We start from the raw sequence: 18,230 nt of genomic DNA, 5'->3' as shown, positions 1-18,230 counted from the left end.
ACCTAAGTTAACACTGACAGATGAATGGATAAAGAAGATGTGGTACATATATACAATGGAATATTACTCAGTCATAAAAAAAGAATGAAATAATGCCATTTGCAGCAACGTGGATGGACCTAGAGATTATCACACTGAGGAAGTGATGGTTTATGTTTGCCTGACTTCACAGCCTATGAGCCTTTTCCCTACACTAATGATTTCCAAAGGCACTTGGCAAGCACCATGGGTTCTTCAAAGAAACCTAAGGAACCACAGAGGGTATGGAATGGGTCGGCAAAGATGGGCAGGACTCTGGCTTAAATTGGGCCTCACACCTTATGTACACTAGTGAAGTTCTACTTTGTTCTGCTGTATACAACACAAGACAGTGTGTTGATTAGAGAAAACAAGGCCAACCAGAAAAGAAGTAACTATGGATACAGCACCAGGTTATGGCTTTGGCTGTATACAATTTAATACTGTTATCATCAAGCTGATGAAGACATTGCATGCACAGCGGTTGATACTATGGCAAGGATAGTTTAGAGGTTGAAGAGCAAACAAGGTTCAGAGAGATTCTAAAATGCTAAAAACCCAGCTCAGATAAGAAGTTCAAAGTTAATGGAGATATATGTGGAATTTGCATTTAGGTTCAAAAATGAATTGCGTCAATATAGACTAGAACAGTAGTTCTCCGAGTGGCCCTTAGACCAGCAGCTTGTGCATCACCTAGGAACATGTTAGAAATGCAAATTCTTGCGCCCCGGCTTCATCCCTATTAAATCAGAAACTCTATAAATGTTTTAATAAGCCCTCCAGATGTGTCTAATGCAGGCTAAAGTTGGAGAACCACTGGTTAGAAAAACCAACCTTCCTTCTCTCTTTGCATTCCTTCATTTCTTTGTCTTTATTCCATGTCCTTCCCAAGAAAGGACTTGGGGTGGAAAATCTGACTTACTGATTTGTGTAAGAACAAAGGTTTTATTTTACAAGAAATTTGGAATCAATGGTGTGATGTGGCTCCTGCCCAAAATAAATAGTTTGCGTTAAAAATAGTGACCAGAACAAGGGAAACGTGAGGCTCCCCCCTCCCCGTTTGGCATATTCTGTGTATTTGCCGTATTCTGCTAGACTGTACCTTGAATCTGTTGAGGAATTGATTTTAAGAGGGACATTGAAAAGGGGCTTGACAAGGGTGGAAAGCACCACAAACCTTGTCTTGAAGGAAGAAGTTGGGGGAAGCCATCTCCTGTGATGGGGGGCTGACATAGAGAAGAAAGAGAATTTTTCATCTTGTCCCAGATAGCAAAATACGTACAATATTCAAAAGCCCCCTCGACTGGTATGAACAGGGCAAGATGTTTCCAGACTTTTCCTACAGGGCTTTGGTAACCCAGGTAAGTCCTTCAGGCCTCTTCTCCTCCTGCTGTAGTATTGAGATAATAAGGGCTAGGATATCTACCTCACAGTGTTCTGTGAAGACTGAAAAATGTGAAAATGTTTCACATTTCTGAAAAGCTGACATCATTGTATGAAGATGAGGCAATGGTACTATTATTAACTAAGACCAGTTGATGGAAAGTTCAAGTCCAAGATAAAGAAAAATTTCAACCTGCCAGTTGGCCCAAAGTGGGATGATCGTTTTCAACAAGTAGCAAGTTCACTGTCGTGAGAGGTCTTCAGATAAAGCCAGAGATGTTAGAGGATGAATTGTCTTGAGTTGGAGAGACGGCCCCTAAGTGCCTCCCTGACACGTGTTTCATGACACGGATGTTAGTGCGTGAGATGAGGCAGATGGAAGAGAACGGTGCTCAGAGCCAGCGGAGTGAGCATTTAATTCAGCATTTCCTCATCACTCCGTCCACACCACTGCAAACATTTTAAACCCTATATTTAAATATTAAGTACATTAAAAACATTTAAAAGGAACAAGATGGGCCCACACTTGTTAAGCTGGTGTCAGTTTTTCTCTCCAGCCCTGTTGTTAAATTTCTCTTTCCATTAGAAGTCTGGTTGAATGGGCCCCTGGGTCCTTCTGTAGATCTGTTGATGTCTGAATATGGAAAGTAAAATCGAATCCCCAATGCTTTCTTATAGCTTTTTGCGATGTCTCATAGGAATGGAAGAGGTGTCTTTCACGAGGTTTGAGCCAAATCCTGAGTTGATTTATAGCATTATTCCTTTAAGACTAAGCTCTCCTCTGGCTATAATTTTGCATCTAGAGTTCTGTTTCTTTTTTTTTTTTTTCTTTTGGCCCTAAACTATTGGGTAACATCAGCGACTTTTGCCTCTCTCCACTCCCTGATTGGCTGGTTTCCAGCGGCAGAGAGATGAATGGATCCTTTTGTGTAGGGAGTTTTGTAATTCAGGGAAGAACTGAGAGCTTTGCCAAAGGCGATATGTGGGTATTTTACACATATTACAGATAATGTGTATATATCAATAACGTAATGAAGGTACCATTCAAGCATGGCTGTGGGTGGTAGCAAGAGACAGCTAAATCTCATTTTTAATATATTAGAAGCTCTCTTCTAATTCAGTCAGGAGCAGTTGTTGTTCTGTTATTTAAAGACAAAAAAGTCAGTTCAAGCAGGGAATTATAAAAACATGAGTTGGGGGGCAAACTTTATATTTTAATTTAAAACATATGTATGTGTATATATGTGTACAACACACACACACAATTTAAATGCTGAGTTTTCTATAAAATACCGTGGACTTTTCATTGACTGTGGCTCTGCCTGTTGCAATCCACGTCTTATTTTTTGCCTAAACCACATCCGTAGTGCATCATCAATACTTTCTAGTTTTTAGTTTCTTTGAAGAAGAGAGAGACGTTTCAGGACAATTGCTAAGCAAACCGAGTGCAGGATCCTTCTAGATTTTTAACATATGATTTCCTTCTTTGATAGTTATCTCTCCCACATCTAAAATTGGAAAAAAATATATATTGTGGTAAAATATACATAACATAAAATTTACCTTAACCATTTTTTAAAGTATACTATTCAGAGGCATCAAGTAAATTTACAAGGTTGTACAACCATCACTGCTATCCATTTCCAGAAATTTTTCATTACCTAAATGGAAACTCTGTGCCCATAAAAAAATAACTCCCCATTCCCACTGCCCCCAGCCCCTGGTAACCTCTAATTCTACTTTATACCTTCATGAACTTGCCTATTCTAGTTATCTCATATAAGTGAAATCGTATAATATTTGTCCTTTTGTGTCTGGCTTATTTTACTTGGCATAAGGTTTTCAAGATTCATCCATGCTGTAATATGTCAGCATTTCATTACTTTTCATGGCTGAATAATATTCCATTGTATGTATATACTCCATTTTGTTTATCCATATATCTGTTGATGGACACTTGGGTTGTTTTCATCATTCAACTATTGTGATTAACGCTGCTATGAACATTGGTGTACAAGTATCTGTTTGAGTCCCTATTTTCAATTCTTTTGGGTATATACCTAGCAGTAGAATTGCTAGATCATATGGTAATTTCATGTTTACCTTTTTTGAGGACCCACCGAACTGTTTTTCAAAAAAAATTTTTTTTTAAGCAACTTGTCTTTATGAAGACTTTCTAAGGCATTCAGCTTGGTTCTCACAGAAGCAACAGCTCTCTCATTTGGTCCTATATTTCATCAGTTTCTAGACCATCTAATTAACTTGTATAATTACAATATCATGGATTCCCTGGTGGTCCAGTGGTTAAGACTCCACACTTCCAATGCGGGGGGTGTGGGTTCGATCCCTGGTCGGGGAACTAAGATCCCGCATGCTGCGTGGTCAAAAAAATACAATATCAAGTCCAACTATCATAAACAGGTTTAGAAACATATACAATTGATACTTGCTAAGCATGCAACTCAACTGCTAAGACCAGAAGTCCTTGGAACATACTAGAGTGTAGCTTTCTGGCAATAAGCCCCAGGGTGCTCTGGGAATAAGCCAATACCTATTACAGAACAAATGGAGTATATTGGTTAATCTGTCCAGTCAAATGGAGGCCAGTTAAGAGAGCTTTTACCATTCAATTAAATTACCTTTGTCATGATAAGATATATAAAGGAATTTAGAAATGACTGCGGCTCTAGGAAAAAAAAAAAAAACAGCTGCACATCCAGGACTGTTAACATTCGATACACTTTTTGTTGGGTGACTGGAAAAAGGCACACAGCAAAGGCTAAAACAGAATGGGAAGTTGACCAAGGTGGTCATTTTTTGTATCAACTCTTGAATTTAAGAAAGTTCTAATCAATAAGAGCCGTAGGTTAATTTTCTTCCCTTACAGCTTCACTTAGCGTGGGTGATAAATGGAAGATAAACAAAGAATAGGGAGATCATGCCTATTCTTAGAAAGAAAATACCTTTCAGGTTAAGATTCAAGACTTGAGGATATGAGGAGGGGGAAGGGTAAGCTGTGACAAAGTGAGAGAGTGGCATGGACATATATACACTTCCAAACGTAAAATAGATAGCTAGTGGGAAGCAGCTGCATAGCACAGGGAGATCAGCTCGGTGCTTTGTGATCACCTAGAGGGGTGGGATAGAGAGGGTGGGAGGGAGGGAGAAGCAAGAGGGAAGAGACTTGGGAACATATGTATATGTATAGCTGATTCACTTTGTTATAAAGCGGAAACTAACACACCATTGTAAAGCAATTATACTCCAATAAACATGTTTAAAAAGAAAAAGACTTTGGGATGTGATGAGAAGGTTTTCTAGCCAGTTCTGAAATGAAATCACCAAGCTGTAGGAGGAGTACTTTTATACAGCATCATCCATCCTTGTTGGCGACCCAAATGATTAAAGGTTTGGGAAATTGCCCCTCTAAATATGGGCTAAAGGAACTGGGTTTATTTAGCTTAGAGAGGGAGACTGATCATGCTGAGGGGGACTTAATAATAGTCTCCAAGAATATGAGGGATATTCTATGAGTGATGGAAAGCAGCTGTTTCCTGTTTCCACTGAGGGCTGGATAAGAAAGAATAGAGTTAAATTGCAACAAGTGGGTTTAGGAACTACTTGGCCATAAAGTTCAAGACAACAAACCCACAAGACCAAAGTCACTTCTCTGTTTCAGAATTATGTAGCTCACTAGCTATCTTTCTTGGGTGCTTTCAACTGGCCTGTTCTTGAACTAGTAGAAAGATATGGAGGACCTTTCACCTGTGTGAGAGTATGAAGTTGTCCAGTGTCAGAACCTACCAGTGTTCTGTGGCTGAGGAAGCACTTATCTTCTAAGGAGATTTAAAAAGAAAAGAAATTCAGGATCTCTTTGCTCCCCCTTCATCTGCTTTTAAAGCCAGATAATCTAGATCTACTTCTTCTGTATGAGATGAAAAATTTCCATAGATTTGCCAGTGTGTGTTTTTTTCTGCCCACTTGGTCAATGTTGTCACGACTTTAAAAAAACTTCTGTGTTTTTCGTGAGATTGTGTATACACATACATGTGTATACATACATGTATATAGGCATGTGTGTATATATGGTGTCTTAAGATATGAGATATATACACATATATCTCATAGATATTGTAGATATTTGATATATGATATATATATTTATCATATGTAATTAATTCAACAATGAAAGCAACGTTTCATTCTAGACAGTGTGTCTGTGCGTGTTAGGGATATGAAGATGAATAAGATATACACCATGGGGCTTCCCTGGTGGCGCGGTGGTTGAGAGTCCGCCTGCCGATGCAGGGGACACGGGTTCGTGCCCCGGTCCGGGAAGACCCCACATGCCGCGGAGCGGCTGGGCCCGTGGGCCATGGCCGCTGAGCCTGCGCACCCGGAGCCTGTGCTCCGCAACGGGAGAGGCCACAACAGTGAGAGGCCCGCGTACCACACACACAAAAAAGATATACACCATGCTAATTAGGACCAAAGCAAATAAATACACAAAGCATTACGAAATAATGCATCATTCTAGAAAGTCAGGTAGGGGAAGAAATTTAAAGACAGAAAAGTGAGTTTGGGGAATGTTACTAGTCTTTAGTCAACGAGGCAGATGGAAACGCCTGAAACTTCTTCTCAACTATTGTTTCACCATTGTTATCCTGTGTTAGGTGAATTTTACTGTTTATTCTGAATTGGATAAAGGGGTGTCCTATTTGCTCAACTAGGAGTGTTTTCAAGGCAAGGTTTCATTTCCAGAGGATTGACTGCTGTTAGGTTATATCTGGAAAATTATAGGTTTTTATCAGCATTAACTGTGTATGTGTCCCACGTGGGATATTTTCATCTTGTACCAACATTTACTATAAGCTTATTAGAAATGTTTGCCTCTGTCGTTGAGCATTCTCTGGCATCTGGGAAGGGGGGAGTGTGGACCATAATCCAGCCCTGACTCCCACAACTCTTTTGGTCTTCAGAAATCCAGCATTGAAGGAGGAAAAATGACCTGGAGTTGCTTTAAATCACTCATTCACTGTGAAGCTTTGGGCAAGTTACTTAACCTCTCTGAGTCTCACTTTCCTTCATCTACCTGACAAGAATGTTTTCAGGACTAAATTAAATGCAATAGTATGCTCCAAGCTCAGAGCTCCTGTGCCCAGCCCTTAAGTCATTGATTCACAAAGGGCATCTCTTGGCTATGGTAGTATCATGATTGATTGCCTCTAGATTCTCCTCCCTCGTGGGCTTTGCTGGACCTTAGGGGCAGGTTTGTAGGGTAGGGTTGGTTTAAAATTCATGAGGGCTCCCGAAGTCCAATTGTATGATTTTTTTCCCCCCTTTTCTATACTTACTCAATCCAGAAAAAAAAAAGTCCACTATAATGCCAGATGTTCCAGGAAGCGTTTGTTGTCAAACTACTTGAAACAAATGATGTGCACACATGGAAGGAGAGTGCGTTGTAAAATCAGCAGGAAGATTATGCTTTTTTTTTTTTTTACAAGGTTTAAAGGAGAATAAATCAGTCTTCTAGATATGCAGGTAGTCATTTAATAGACATTGATTAAATCGAGTGCTGTGCTCTGAAATGATATCAAATTGAAGACACGATCCTTGCCCTGGGAGGGTTTATGAACTTGTTGGAGAGACCAAACATGTATATATGAAATGACCACAGAACGGTTAGACTCAATCTCAGGAAAGGAAGTATAAAACAACAGGGCTTGAGCCCATAAGTACTGAGGAAAGACAGGATACAGGTTTGGGTAGGGATTTAATATAGTTCTTGGAGACTTAGGGTCGTGGTTTGACGGGTTCATAAAACAGTATCGTTTAAAGACAGACAGAATTAAAAAAAAAAACCCCAACCTAAAATGTTCACTTCCTATAGAAACCTAAGAACATACTGCAGTTACTCTTAACTTATTTGAAATAAATGCATCCTTCTAAATTCTCAGCGTTCAGGCTGATTTCCTTTCAAACTCTCCCTCCACACTGTGCCAGACGGCTCCTGCCCAAATTTGTTCTTCGTCTGCGGGATATGGAATATCTTTATAAATCATAACAAGTCACAGGGAGGGTAAAAATCCCAGCTCGAGACCTACCTCAAAAGCTGAGGCGTGCCACATATTTTAATGGCGGTGGATCTAGGAACCAAGGGTAGGACCTTTCTCTCTCTATTAGAAGAAGATTTATAATTCAGAGCCTTCTGAGGGTGAGCCTGGATCCTCTGACCTGGATCCATCCTCCAGCCCGTCCCCACATCCCAGCTCCCCAAATGAAATAAGCAGGGAAGCAGGACAGCAAAACCATTAACGTAATAGCGTAGAATTTATGGCTGAAATCTTGCAAAGCTTATGTCGGCAGAGGAAAATAATTACTGTCACTTTCTTTGAGACACTTGGCTTTATGGTTCCTGTCACCTTTATCATAACACACAGCTGATTTAGTAGCTCTGTTTTTCATGGCAAATGGCCTGGTGTTATGTTTTTATGCATGTGGACACGTTAGTGAGATGACAATACATGGATAGACTGGGGTGGGACTAAATTTAGATAATGAACTGGAATACTGTTAATGGTTTGGGTTTAGTCATGCTGTCACTGTGCCAGCTGAGCTTTTTTCACTTGCCCTTTCCTCCTCTAGATTCTCAAATCCAAAGATTTAACATCTCCAACCCAGCGCTACATCGACAGCAAAGTCGTGAAAACCAGAGCAGAAGGCGAATGGCTCTCCTTCGATGTCACTGATGCTGTTCACGAATGGCTCCACCATAAAGGTGACCACCGCCCTCTGTTCTCCTCCTTCGATGTTCAGTGATCCTAAGTTATTGCAAGTCGGTTGCAGATTGAGGGGTATTAGATGCACAGACAAATGACCTCCTTGACTTAATGTTTTCCAGACAGGAATCTGGGATTTAAAATAAGTTTACACTGTCCCTGCTGCACCTTTGTACCATCGAATAATTACATCATCCCCAACAAAAGTGAAGAACTAGAAGCGAGATTTGCAGGTAACTGAAACTGGGGCGTATGAGGTGGGGGAGGGAAGGGCCTCTGTTGATTATCTCCTGCGGGGATGAGGTCAGTTTGCATGTGAAAATGAGATTGCTGGGTGAGGCCCGGGGAGTTTCATTTGTTTGGGCAAAGCTATGGTTGGGGAAAGATATATGAAGGCAGAAAGGACTGGAAGAAAGGGATTCCTTCCCAGTTTACACTGCTCAATGCCCCGTGATGACTTGGCAGTACTGACAGACTTACCAACCTTCCAGACTCTTAAATAGCCTGTTCAGCCCTTTATTCTTCACTTGAGCAAACCAACATTCCATCTATGCTAATAGTGTAGAAGAAGAAGATCACATGCATTCAAGGACATCCATTGATTATCCCCCCCAAACCCAACGTCGTCGGGAAGCCACCACTGTTATTTATCTCACAGAGGACGTCCTCTCCCACCACAGCCTCTGTAACTAACCTGACCTGTACCAGAACACACCCCCTTTTCTAGCTGGTGCCCAATATTCCAAGTGGCTGCCTTATCAGACTTTCATAATAGTTTATAAACACATAACAAGGTTTTAGTCGCCCCCCAGTCTTGCTTACCTTTCAGTGAATTAGCCAAAAGTCAAAAAGAATGAGGAGATGCCAAGGGTTCAAGTCATGTCTTACGTTAGATAACAAGTCGTTGGAGGACGAGAGGTGAAGGGGGAGTCTGGACCTATTGCGGGTTCAGCACTGGCTCCACACCACCAGGTGAGGGAGCTGATGGCCCTTCCCTAACTCACCCCACCTGGGACCTCCATCCATTGGCAGAAGGCTCCAGTGGACCTTGCTCATGGAAAAATACTCCCAGCGGTCTAGAGATTATTTCAGTCTCTAACCTAGTCATGATTCTCTGCAGTATGGAGATTAAATGCTTAAGCTGGCAGTCTCCTGAGTGTGCTTTGGGGAGCTCGAGTTTCTCCATCTCAGATGGAATCAGGAAGGTGTTGAGGATATCACAAAATCAATGAAAAAACCCTTTCTTCACAGCTTCCCAAAGTAGCATTAGGTAAGGGTGGGTGACTTCTGTTTCACTTGAACTCATTCACTGCATCAGGGAAGTCTTTTGACTTGAGCAGTCCTAGGAGGAGAGGGGACCGGCGGGTGACACGTCCTATGGCCGTGTCATCAGTCATTGAGGCGTTGGGCACAGCCTACACTGAGGACTGACTAAAATAAACAGTCGAGATTGCCCTTGGACTAGTGGTCAAAGACTTCTTCTGTAGCGACTTTCACAACCAACAGGCCCTGCCTTGGACACTGAACTGCCTTCTGACAAGAGCCCCATTTAGCCGTGTTCCTTGTCACCTGCACTAGTCCTATCCATTGCCGTGGGGAGTGAGCCAGCTGCTGCTGCTGTGTGGTCATCACTGCTATTTGTGACAATAGACAAAGGAAAAAAAAAAAAGATATGGCTGATTCTATTTGATGAAGGTGAAGCTAAATGTTTATTACCCGAATGCATTTTTTCAAGGTATTGATGGCACCTCCACATATACCAGTGGTGATCAGAAAACAATAAAGTCCACTAGGAAAAAAAACAGTGGGAAGACCCCACATCTCCTGCTAATGTTGTTACCCTCCTACAGACTTGAGTCACAACAGTCCAACCGGCGGAAGAAGCGTGCTTTGGATGCAGCCTATTGCTTTAGGTAAAGGAAATAAAAAGAAAACAAAAAGTAACTGTGTTTGTTTAACTTTTGTACTGCTTTTGCCCCCCCCCTTTTTTTTTTTTTTACTAAAAATGGACTTGAACTGCAACTCATTGCATAAAACCAGGACTAGAAAAGTTAGAGCCATCGTATTTCGTAACATCATCCTTTCCGGAGGTTGAAACAGTTATTTCTATGCTGTATTCATCAGTTCTTTAACAATGAATCTACTGTGAAGGGAGAAAACTAGCCCCCTGAACTTTTCCCCCAAATCCCTGCGAAGCACTTTGAGGCTGAAGGAGAAAAGGAGCTGTCTGCTCCCCAGAGCAAAGTTAGGTTTATTTGAGGTGCAGGATGGCGGGTCCCTAACTGGGGAGACTCACCACCTGTAGAAGCCTTCACTCTCCCTGCAAGGTACCCATGGTCAAACCTTCTTCACAGTAACAGTGATGAGAAAGACAGAAGAAGGATGCTATTTGTCGTGTCTTTTACTAGAGAATATGAGAAGGGAGGGTAACATAAATTTATCTCCCATTTCCACATGAATTCATGGTGGGAAAGTGTGAATGTTTTTCTGTATTTTTTTCTTTTTCTTTTGGCCGTGCCACTGGTGCAGCTTGCGGGGGCCTTAGTGGCTTGCGGGGATCTTAGTTTCCTGACCAGGGATTGAACTCGTGCCCCCTGCATTGGGAGCACGGAGTCCTAACCACTGGACCACCAGGGAGTTCCTCTTTTCTGTGGTTTCTTAGTAAGCGCGGTAGGAGCTGTGGGGTGGTGAGGGGTCCTCACTGATAAAGTGCTCAAAGTGTGTCAGTTCACAAGAAAAAGGGTGTTTTTTGGTTGCCAGAGCCAGTGGTTGCTCTAAGCAAGACTCTGTGTTTCTTATCTCTGGTTCATTCCTAGATCCAGGAACAGGAAATGAAATAAAGGATTTCTTCTCAAAGGAAAATGCCTTAGATTGTTCTCTGTAAATACCTATTGTACTTCATCCATTTTGCATTTGAAAAGGCAATAGAGAATGGATGGCCAAACTGTGCACTGTAGGTTGGAACAGGCTTGGTCTCGTCTGCCACGTCTTTGCTTATATCTCATCATTTAAGGGAAGGGTTTGATTTTTGAAGTCACAGATAAGCGGGTCGGGGCATAGAACTCACAAGGGAGTCCTGCGAATCACCATCACACCTCATCATGACAGTCTCTTGAGATTGCAGTTCAACCATTAAAACCTGGCCCGTGGTATTTGCTCATACATATTTGTTGAATAAATGAACGAGTCATTTTCCTGGTTTGGGATGAGGGGCGGGGGGATTGGGGTGAAATCAGCTTCAAAATCTCCATTGCTCTTTCTTTTACCAGAAATGTGCAGGATAATTGTTGCCTACGCCCACTTTACATTGATTTCAAGAGGGATCTTGGGTGGAAATGGATACATGAGCCTAAAGGGTACAATGCCAACTTCTGTGCTGGAGCGTGCCCATATCTGTGGAGCTCAGACACTCAGCACAGTAGGGTAAGTATGGGCCTCACTTGTCTCTTCTATTCTTGGGCTGCTAATATGTACCTGCTGATAGTATTTCCACATGAATTCTAAATAGCCTGGTGCCCTTTTGTCATCACACGTAAATGGGTGCTGGAGACACCATTTTGAATGATGAGAAAAAAATGTAAGCTGTAGGTGAACTCAGAAAGTAACACTGATGAGTTTGGACAGTAGACCTGGCCTTCCCAATTAGATTACAAGCAACTTGAGGACAGTTTAATTTTTTCTTTGTTTTATATTCTTAACAGCTGTAAGCATAAATAGGTAGGATCAGTATATCACTTAGTGTCATGTGCTGTTAAGATGTGCAGGGACCCAGGTCTCCAGCTAAAAAAAAGGATCCATTATCACCTCCATCAGGGACTGTCATATTTGAAAGAACATTGAGGACTTTAGTAGATGCTTTGGCAGAGTGATTCATTCGTGTATGACAGTTATAAAGTCATTTAACTTCTCTGAGCCTCAGTTTTCTTATCAGTAAAAAGGAATGTCTGTATTAAAAATTATTTTTGAAATAATAATGTCCAACTCCAGGGTGGATGTGAAGAATATAAAGATGATATATGTAGCAGTGATTTGAAAATCAGTATCTCCCAGTCTTTTCGAATATAACCCAAAGTAAATGAGAGTCTGAATATTTTATTAAGTTACTTCAATGAGGAATGAAGGCTAATTCAGAAGGCAGGTCCTAGATTGGATGCCATGGGTTCCCAGCCCAGATTAGCAAAGACTTTTTCTATGTAATAATGGTATTTGTCCAAATGCTTCTTCCTGGTGCCTAGTCATGTAGGATTTTTAGAGATGGAAAGGACTTCACAAGTTATCTTGTCCCATCCTGTAGTACTATATATAAAATAAATAAACAACAAGGACCTACTGTATAGCACAGAGAACTATACTCAATATTTTGTAACAATATATAAGGGAAAAGAATCTGAAAAAGAATATATATATATATATATATATATATATATATACACACACACACACACACACACACACACACATAACTGAATCACCTTGCTGTATACCTGAAACTAACACAACATTGTAAATCAACCATACTTCAATAAAAATATAGAATAAAATGAAATAAGAATAAAATAAAATACAAAACAATAATAGGCTCTCTTGTTCAAACCTTTCATTTTTTTAAAGAAATTGAAGCCAAATCAAGTAGATGACTTGCCCAGGAGCAAACAGTTGGTGACAAACCAGAGCCTGGAACGCAGGCCTCCTTGTTTTATAAGCAGGCCTTCGTTCACTGCGTCTTAGAGTTTAATTCCGGAAATGTGGCTACACACTGGGGTTATGCCTCTTTAAATCTCCTTATTAAAGAAGCATTAGAAAAATTGCCTTCACTGCAGGATAGGAAAATGAGTCTCCTGCCAAAAAGGTCACATAATGCGTTCAGCTGAACTCAAGAGTTTGGGGGATATCAATGATTTTCGATAATCTGTATTATAAAATTCCTCTTGAATTCAGCTGAAAAAATCTTGTGTTGGTGGAGCATGAAGTCTATTTATTGATAAACGCTTACATATGCTAAACTTTCAATGGACAAATACGGCTCCCTTTCCTTCAGCTGTTTTCCTGACACCCCTGGAGGTTTTGGCTCCCTGGGCTGACCACGTGCTTGGCCACGTGAGGGAAGCTCGCTCATGCCTGTCGCTTGGTCTGAGCTCTCTGGCCAGGCTGCTTCAGCTGGGCTGTGGCAACAGTAGCTGTAATGTGGGCAAGACCCAGTTGCCAAGTAGAAACATAATTCTCCTCCCTGATACACAGAGGGAGTGTGTGAAGGCTGAGACCACGCTTGTTTTTCAAGGAGAGAGGAAGAATCACTGTCATGATCACAAATATGTGGTTTGGACAGTTCCCCAAAAAGCCAGAGGTAGCTTAATAAAGTAGTCAGTGTTGCTGTACTGAACAGATCTTCTGTCTTAGGCTGAAAACATTGCAGTGAATCTCGAGGAAAAGGTCACTCGCTGTTTGATTAACACATTAATGGCATCCTTGGAAATGTCTCTTTATCATCACTGGGGAAGCTCCATACTTCCGTTGGTAGAAGTCACATACCCCTTTGATATAGGATGGGGTTAAAGGTATAGCACTAACCATAGAGCTTTCTTTTCATTCTAAGACTGACTATTCACTCCTCCAACTTAGCCACTACCATTTACCACATGGAAAGCTAAATGGAGGTTTGATTATTATTATTATTTTAAGAAAAATGTAACAAAGTGAATAATTAAGAATATAGATTACTTCTGAGGTCGTTCTTAGCATGATTGTATTTGCGAAGCAATGAAAAGACTTTGATCTTTTTTTTATTTTAAATGAAAATTTAGGTGACATTAAATTGGCCTGAGAAGACACTTAGCCTAGGAAGATTTCACACTGCAGACAGATGTCTTTTGCTCTACCTAAGGGTAGATTAAAGCTCTGATGAGAGTTTTAATAAAAAATGTTATTCTCCTGTTTATCCGTGTATTCATTTCTTCACCTAGCATGTGAGTCCTGTTTTGATTTTGTCCAGAGAAGTCTCACTAGGGCTATAAGGTTAAAAAAAAGAGGTGTGTAGAGCCCCTGACCTCAAGCGAACTCTTCGTCTGGGTGGGGATTGAAACTACTCACGAAACAACTTCAGTTACAGAGAAGTGTAGACACAAGGCGAAATACCGAGTTTGGTATTTGGACCAAGTTTTCTGAGGGCCTGGGAAGTATGGGCAGCAAAGGAGTGATCGAGGTAAAGACTCCTTGGAAAAACTGGAAAATCTGTTGGATGAGCAATTTTGTCTAATCTGACTTTTACAGAAGTATCTGTTTACAATGTATGAGAAAAGGCTTCTGTAGTGAATTCAGGGATTCCTCAGGACGCCTACCCATTTGACTATAATTGGAGAATAAGTAAAGGAAAGTGTAAGCCCCAAATAATCTAAATTGCCTACTCAGTGCTGTGACTGATAAGACAACTGTGTGCGATGGTTCTATTAAAAAATAATTGCCTGTTTTTTGGGGTCTTTTCCTATGTTTTCTTTCTTCTCCTGTGTCCTTTCAGGTTCTCAGCTTATATAATACCATAAATCCAGAAGCATCTGCTTCCCCTTGCTGCGTGTCCCAGGATTTAGAACCGCTCACCATTCTCTACTACATCGGCAAAACACCCAAGATCGAACAGCTTTCTAATATGATCGTAAAGTCTTGCAAATGCAGCTAAGATTCTTGGAAAAGTGACAAGACGATAATCAAACAGTGATGATGATGATGACGACGATAGTGACAAAGGCAATGTTTGTAACAAGAAAACACGAGAGAGCCTTGCTTCATCAGTGTTTAAAAAAAATTTGAAAAAGCGGTACTAGTTCAAACACTTCGGAAGTTTGTGTTCTGTTTGTTAAAACTGGCATCTGAAACAAACAAAAAAAAAGTTGAAGGCTTTATTCTATATTTTACCTACTCTGTAAGTGAGAGAGACAAGAAGCAAAACCTTTTTTTCTTGAGAAAAAAAAATAAACACTGGAAGAATTAGTTAGTGTTAATTATGTGAAAGAAAAAAAAAAAACAGGAAAATCCCGTTAAGTGGAGTTGCTGTACATACGTTTTTATCCCATGCCTCACTTGATTTTTCTGTATTGCTATGCAATAGGCATCCTTCCATTCTTACTCTTAGAGTTAACAGTGAGTTATTTATTGTGTGTTACTATATAATGAACATTTCATTGCCCTTGGAAAATAAAACAGGTGTATAAAGTGGAGACCAAATACTTTGCCAGAAACTCATGGATGGCTTAAGGAACTTGAACTCAAACGAGCCAGCAAAAAAAAAGAGGTCATATTAACGGGATGAAAAATGCAAGTGACATATTATATGACCGAGCAAGTCTGCATGAAGAAAAGACCCTGCAAACACATGCTGTCTACCAACTGCCGGAGGAAGCTTCTTGTAAGGTTCAAAACTGAAAAGCCTGTTAATAAAGGAAACTTTCGGTCAGAATAAGTCTGTAAGATTTTTTTTTCCTTTTTAATTGTAAATGGTTCTTTGTCAGTTTAGTCAACCAGTGAAATGTTGAAATGTTTTGATATGTACTGGTCAAACTTCAGACCTTAAAGTATTGCTGTATAGCTATGCTCTAGATTTTTCCTTCATTTCGGTGTATGTAACCATACCTATATTACTACAGTAGATGGGTATAGAAGCCAGTATAATTGGAAACACATCTGCAGATCTCTTTTGCAAACGATGAAATCAAAACATTAACTACTTTATGTGTAATGTATAAATTTTTACCATATTTTTAATGTTCTGTAATAATGTCAACTCTGATTTAGATTGGACTTAATTTGGGCGCTTTCTAATGATCGTTCGGAATTGTGTGTTTCCTTTAGCTGGCCAGTACTTTTGAGTAAAGCCCCTGTATTTTGACTTGCACTACAAATACATGTTTGATAGTATTTGTTCCACCTGTGCTTTTGCATTGTCCATTATTATGACATAAGCTACCTGAGTCCACTTGTCCTTTTTTTTTTCTTTTATAAAAAGACGTAGTTTTCCTTCATTTTCTAAGCATCATTACTAATCAGTTCAGACATTAACAATCTTCTATTTTAGGGAAATTGGGGATTATAGATACATAGATAATTGAGGTGAAATGTTTTAGTTTTAGCAAGGGCTTAAGGATCTGACTGGAACTCAGAATCTTGGTGACTGGGTTAAGAAAGGTTTCTCTAACTTGGTTTAATCAGTATTTTCACAGAATTCTACTGTTATAAAAGAGCAGACAGTTCTTAGGAAACAACTTTTTCTTTAATTGTTTTTAGTGTTCAGGGAGAAATGGAAAGATTTACATTTTAGTTGATTTTTTTTTTTTTTAAGGAAGAAAAAAAGCCCAGGTCAGCATAAGTCATTTAGTTTATTTCACTGAAGTTAAGGTTTTTATAGATGTTCTTTGAAGGTTGAAAAGGCACTAGGCAAATTCTCCCATGATCAAAAAATCCTTTCTTTCCTCTGAATGAGAGTTATCAAATCAGAGGTTAGAATTTACCTTGCTGAAACACATGATTTGCCACATTTTTGCAGAGGAGGTAACCTTATGTCAGGGGTTGTAGGATATGTCAGTTTGTCAGTTGTCTCTTATTTAGCTTTAGGATAACAATTAATAGTAAGTCAATGGAATATTTGCAGTTTTACCTAAAGAGCAGCACAATGAGGTGTGAATCCAGCGTGAAGTTGTTTGTTTGATGTAGTGTACTTCTTTTTTGGAATTTCCTGACCATTATTAAAATGACAAATTGGATTTGTTTGAAAACTGGAAAAGCAAGAGATAGGATGCCACAATACCAAACAACCCTTGGGTTGGATGTAACCCAATCCCAGATTGGAGTGTGTTGATTTTTTTTTTCTCTTCCACTTTTCTATCCATTCTATGTAAATCACTTATTTCTGCAGGTATTTTCCTCTCAGATAGAATGACATTTTGTTTTGTATTATTTTGTCTTTCCTCATGAATGCACTGATAATATTTTAAATGCTCTATTTTAAGATCTCTTGATTAAATTTTGTTAATTTTTTTTTTTTTTTTTTTTTTTTTAGTTTGGGGGTTTTATAAGGCCTTTATTTCCCATAAGTAAATATTGCTATGAGAGGGGAGGGAGTGGGGAAAATGTTAGTATGTGGGTGGGGTTGGCCTGCAGTTTTTCTGTGATAAACAGCAATACGATTTTATGGTTGGCATGATTTTTGTTTTTTAAATGGAACGTAAGAATAGCTGTTTTGTATTTTGATGACTGATTACGCTGTATTTTAACACAATGTATGTCTGTTTTTGTGGTGCTCTAGTGGTAAATAAATTATTTCAATTATATGTCGATGTGTTTTTCCTGTCCTGGTATCATCCTGGAGACCAGAGAACACTTCTGATTCAGGGAGCGTGATCTCAAGCTAGAAAAGTCATACCAGCTTTAAGATCGTGCTTTTTTTTTTTTTTCCTCAGAGAGATTCAGTCCAGAGATGTCATGCTTTAGAGTTCCTGAGCCAGGATGTATCTATCAAGGCCTGAAGAAAGCGCTGTGCAGGCTTTGTATTCCCTTGTTTATTGCTATTTGGTAATTGTTGGAGATTTAGTTTCCATCCAGCTTGACTGTCTACCAGAAAAAAAATACAGAGAGTTGTTTGGACCATGCTTTGGCTTTCTAATCCTACGTTCTGCCAACCCCAGGGCCAAAAGAACTGGTCTAGACAGTATCCCCTGTAGCCCCATAACTTGGATAGTTGCTGAGCCAGCCAGATATAACAAGAGCCACGCGCTCTTTGGGGTCGGTCTTTGAGAGCAGCTACTCCTTTATTTCTCCCCTACCGCTGCACCAAAAAACCCCTATTCCCGCAAACCTCTTTGGCTGTGCACCCTGCAAGACCAGACTTTGCAAGTGAGTTGCCAGTCTCTCAATAAATCAAAGTAATAAAAAAAGTCATTGTGGCTCCATCTGGCTGTCCTGCTTTATCTAATGAAAGAACGAATTTGTGCCTGTGTTCTAAACATCACCTAGAAACGAACCGTCCATTCAAACGTCTAGGTAGAACAGAAAACGGTTCCCTTTTCT

General features: G+C 40.0%; 1 protein-coding gene across 3 annotated transcripts in view; it reads left to right on the top strand.

Annotated features, from left to right (window-relative positions):
• Nucleotides 1–17,159, top strand: part of TGFB2 (transforming growth factor beta 2) — an 83,299-nt gene extending 66,140 nt beyond the window's left edge. Inside the window, exons 4-8 of one of the 3 annotated variants that reach the window (XM_024739218.1) lie at nt 8,047–8,179; nt 8,303–8,413; nt 9,916–10,093; nt 11,450–11,603; nt 14,692–17,159. In XM_024739218.1, coding sequence (XP_024594986.1) covers nt 8,047–8,179; nt 8,303–8,413; nt 9,916–10,093; nt 11,450–11,603; nt 14,692–14,850 — 735 coding nt within the window. In that variant the 3' untranslated portion in view covers nt 14,851–17,159. The remainder of the gene's footprint in view (nt 1–8,046; nt 8,180–8,302; nt 8,414–9,915; nt 10,094–11,449; nt 11,604–14,691) is intronic. The other 2 variants (XM_024739216.1, XM_024739217.1) reach the window with 2 other exon arrangements.
• The last annotated feature ends 1,071 nt before the right edge of the window (nt 17,160–18,230 follow it).

The sequence above is a fragment of the Neophocaena asiaeorientalis genome, unplaced genomic scaffold (genome assembly GCF_003031525.2).
Source record: "Neophocaena asiaeorientalis asiaeorientalis breed wild unplaced genomic scaffold, Neophocaena_asiaeorientalis_V1.1 scaffold477, whole genome shotgun sequence".
Classification (NCBI taxonomy): domain Eukaryota; kingdom Metazoa; phylum Chordata; class Mammalia; order Artiodactyla; family Phocoenidae; genus Neophocaena; species Neophocaena asiaeorientalis.
Note: the sequence above shows the minus strand (reverse complement) of the source record. Positions and strands in the feature narration are given on the sequence as shown.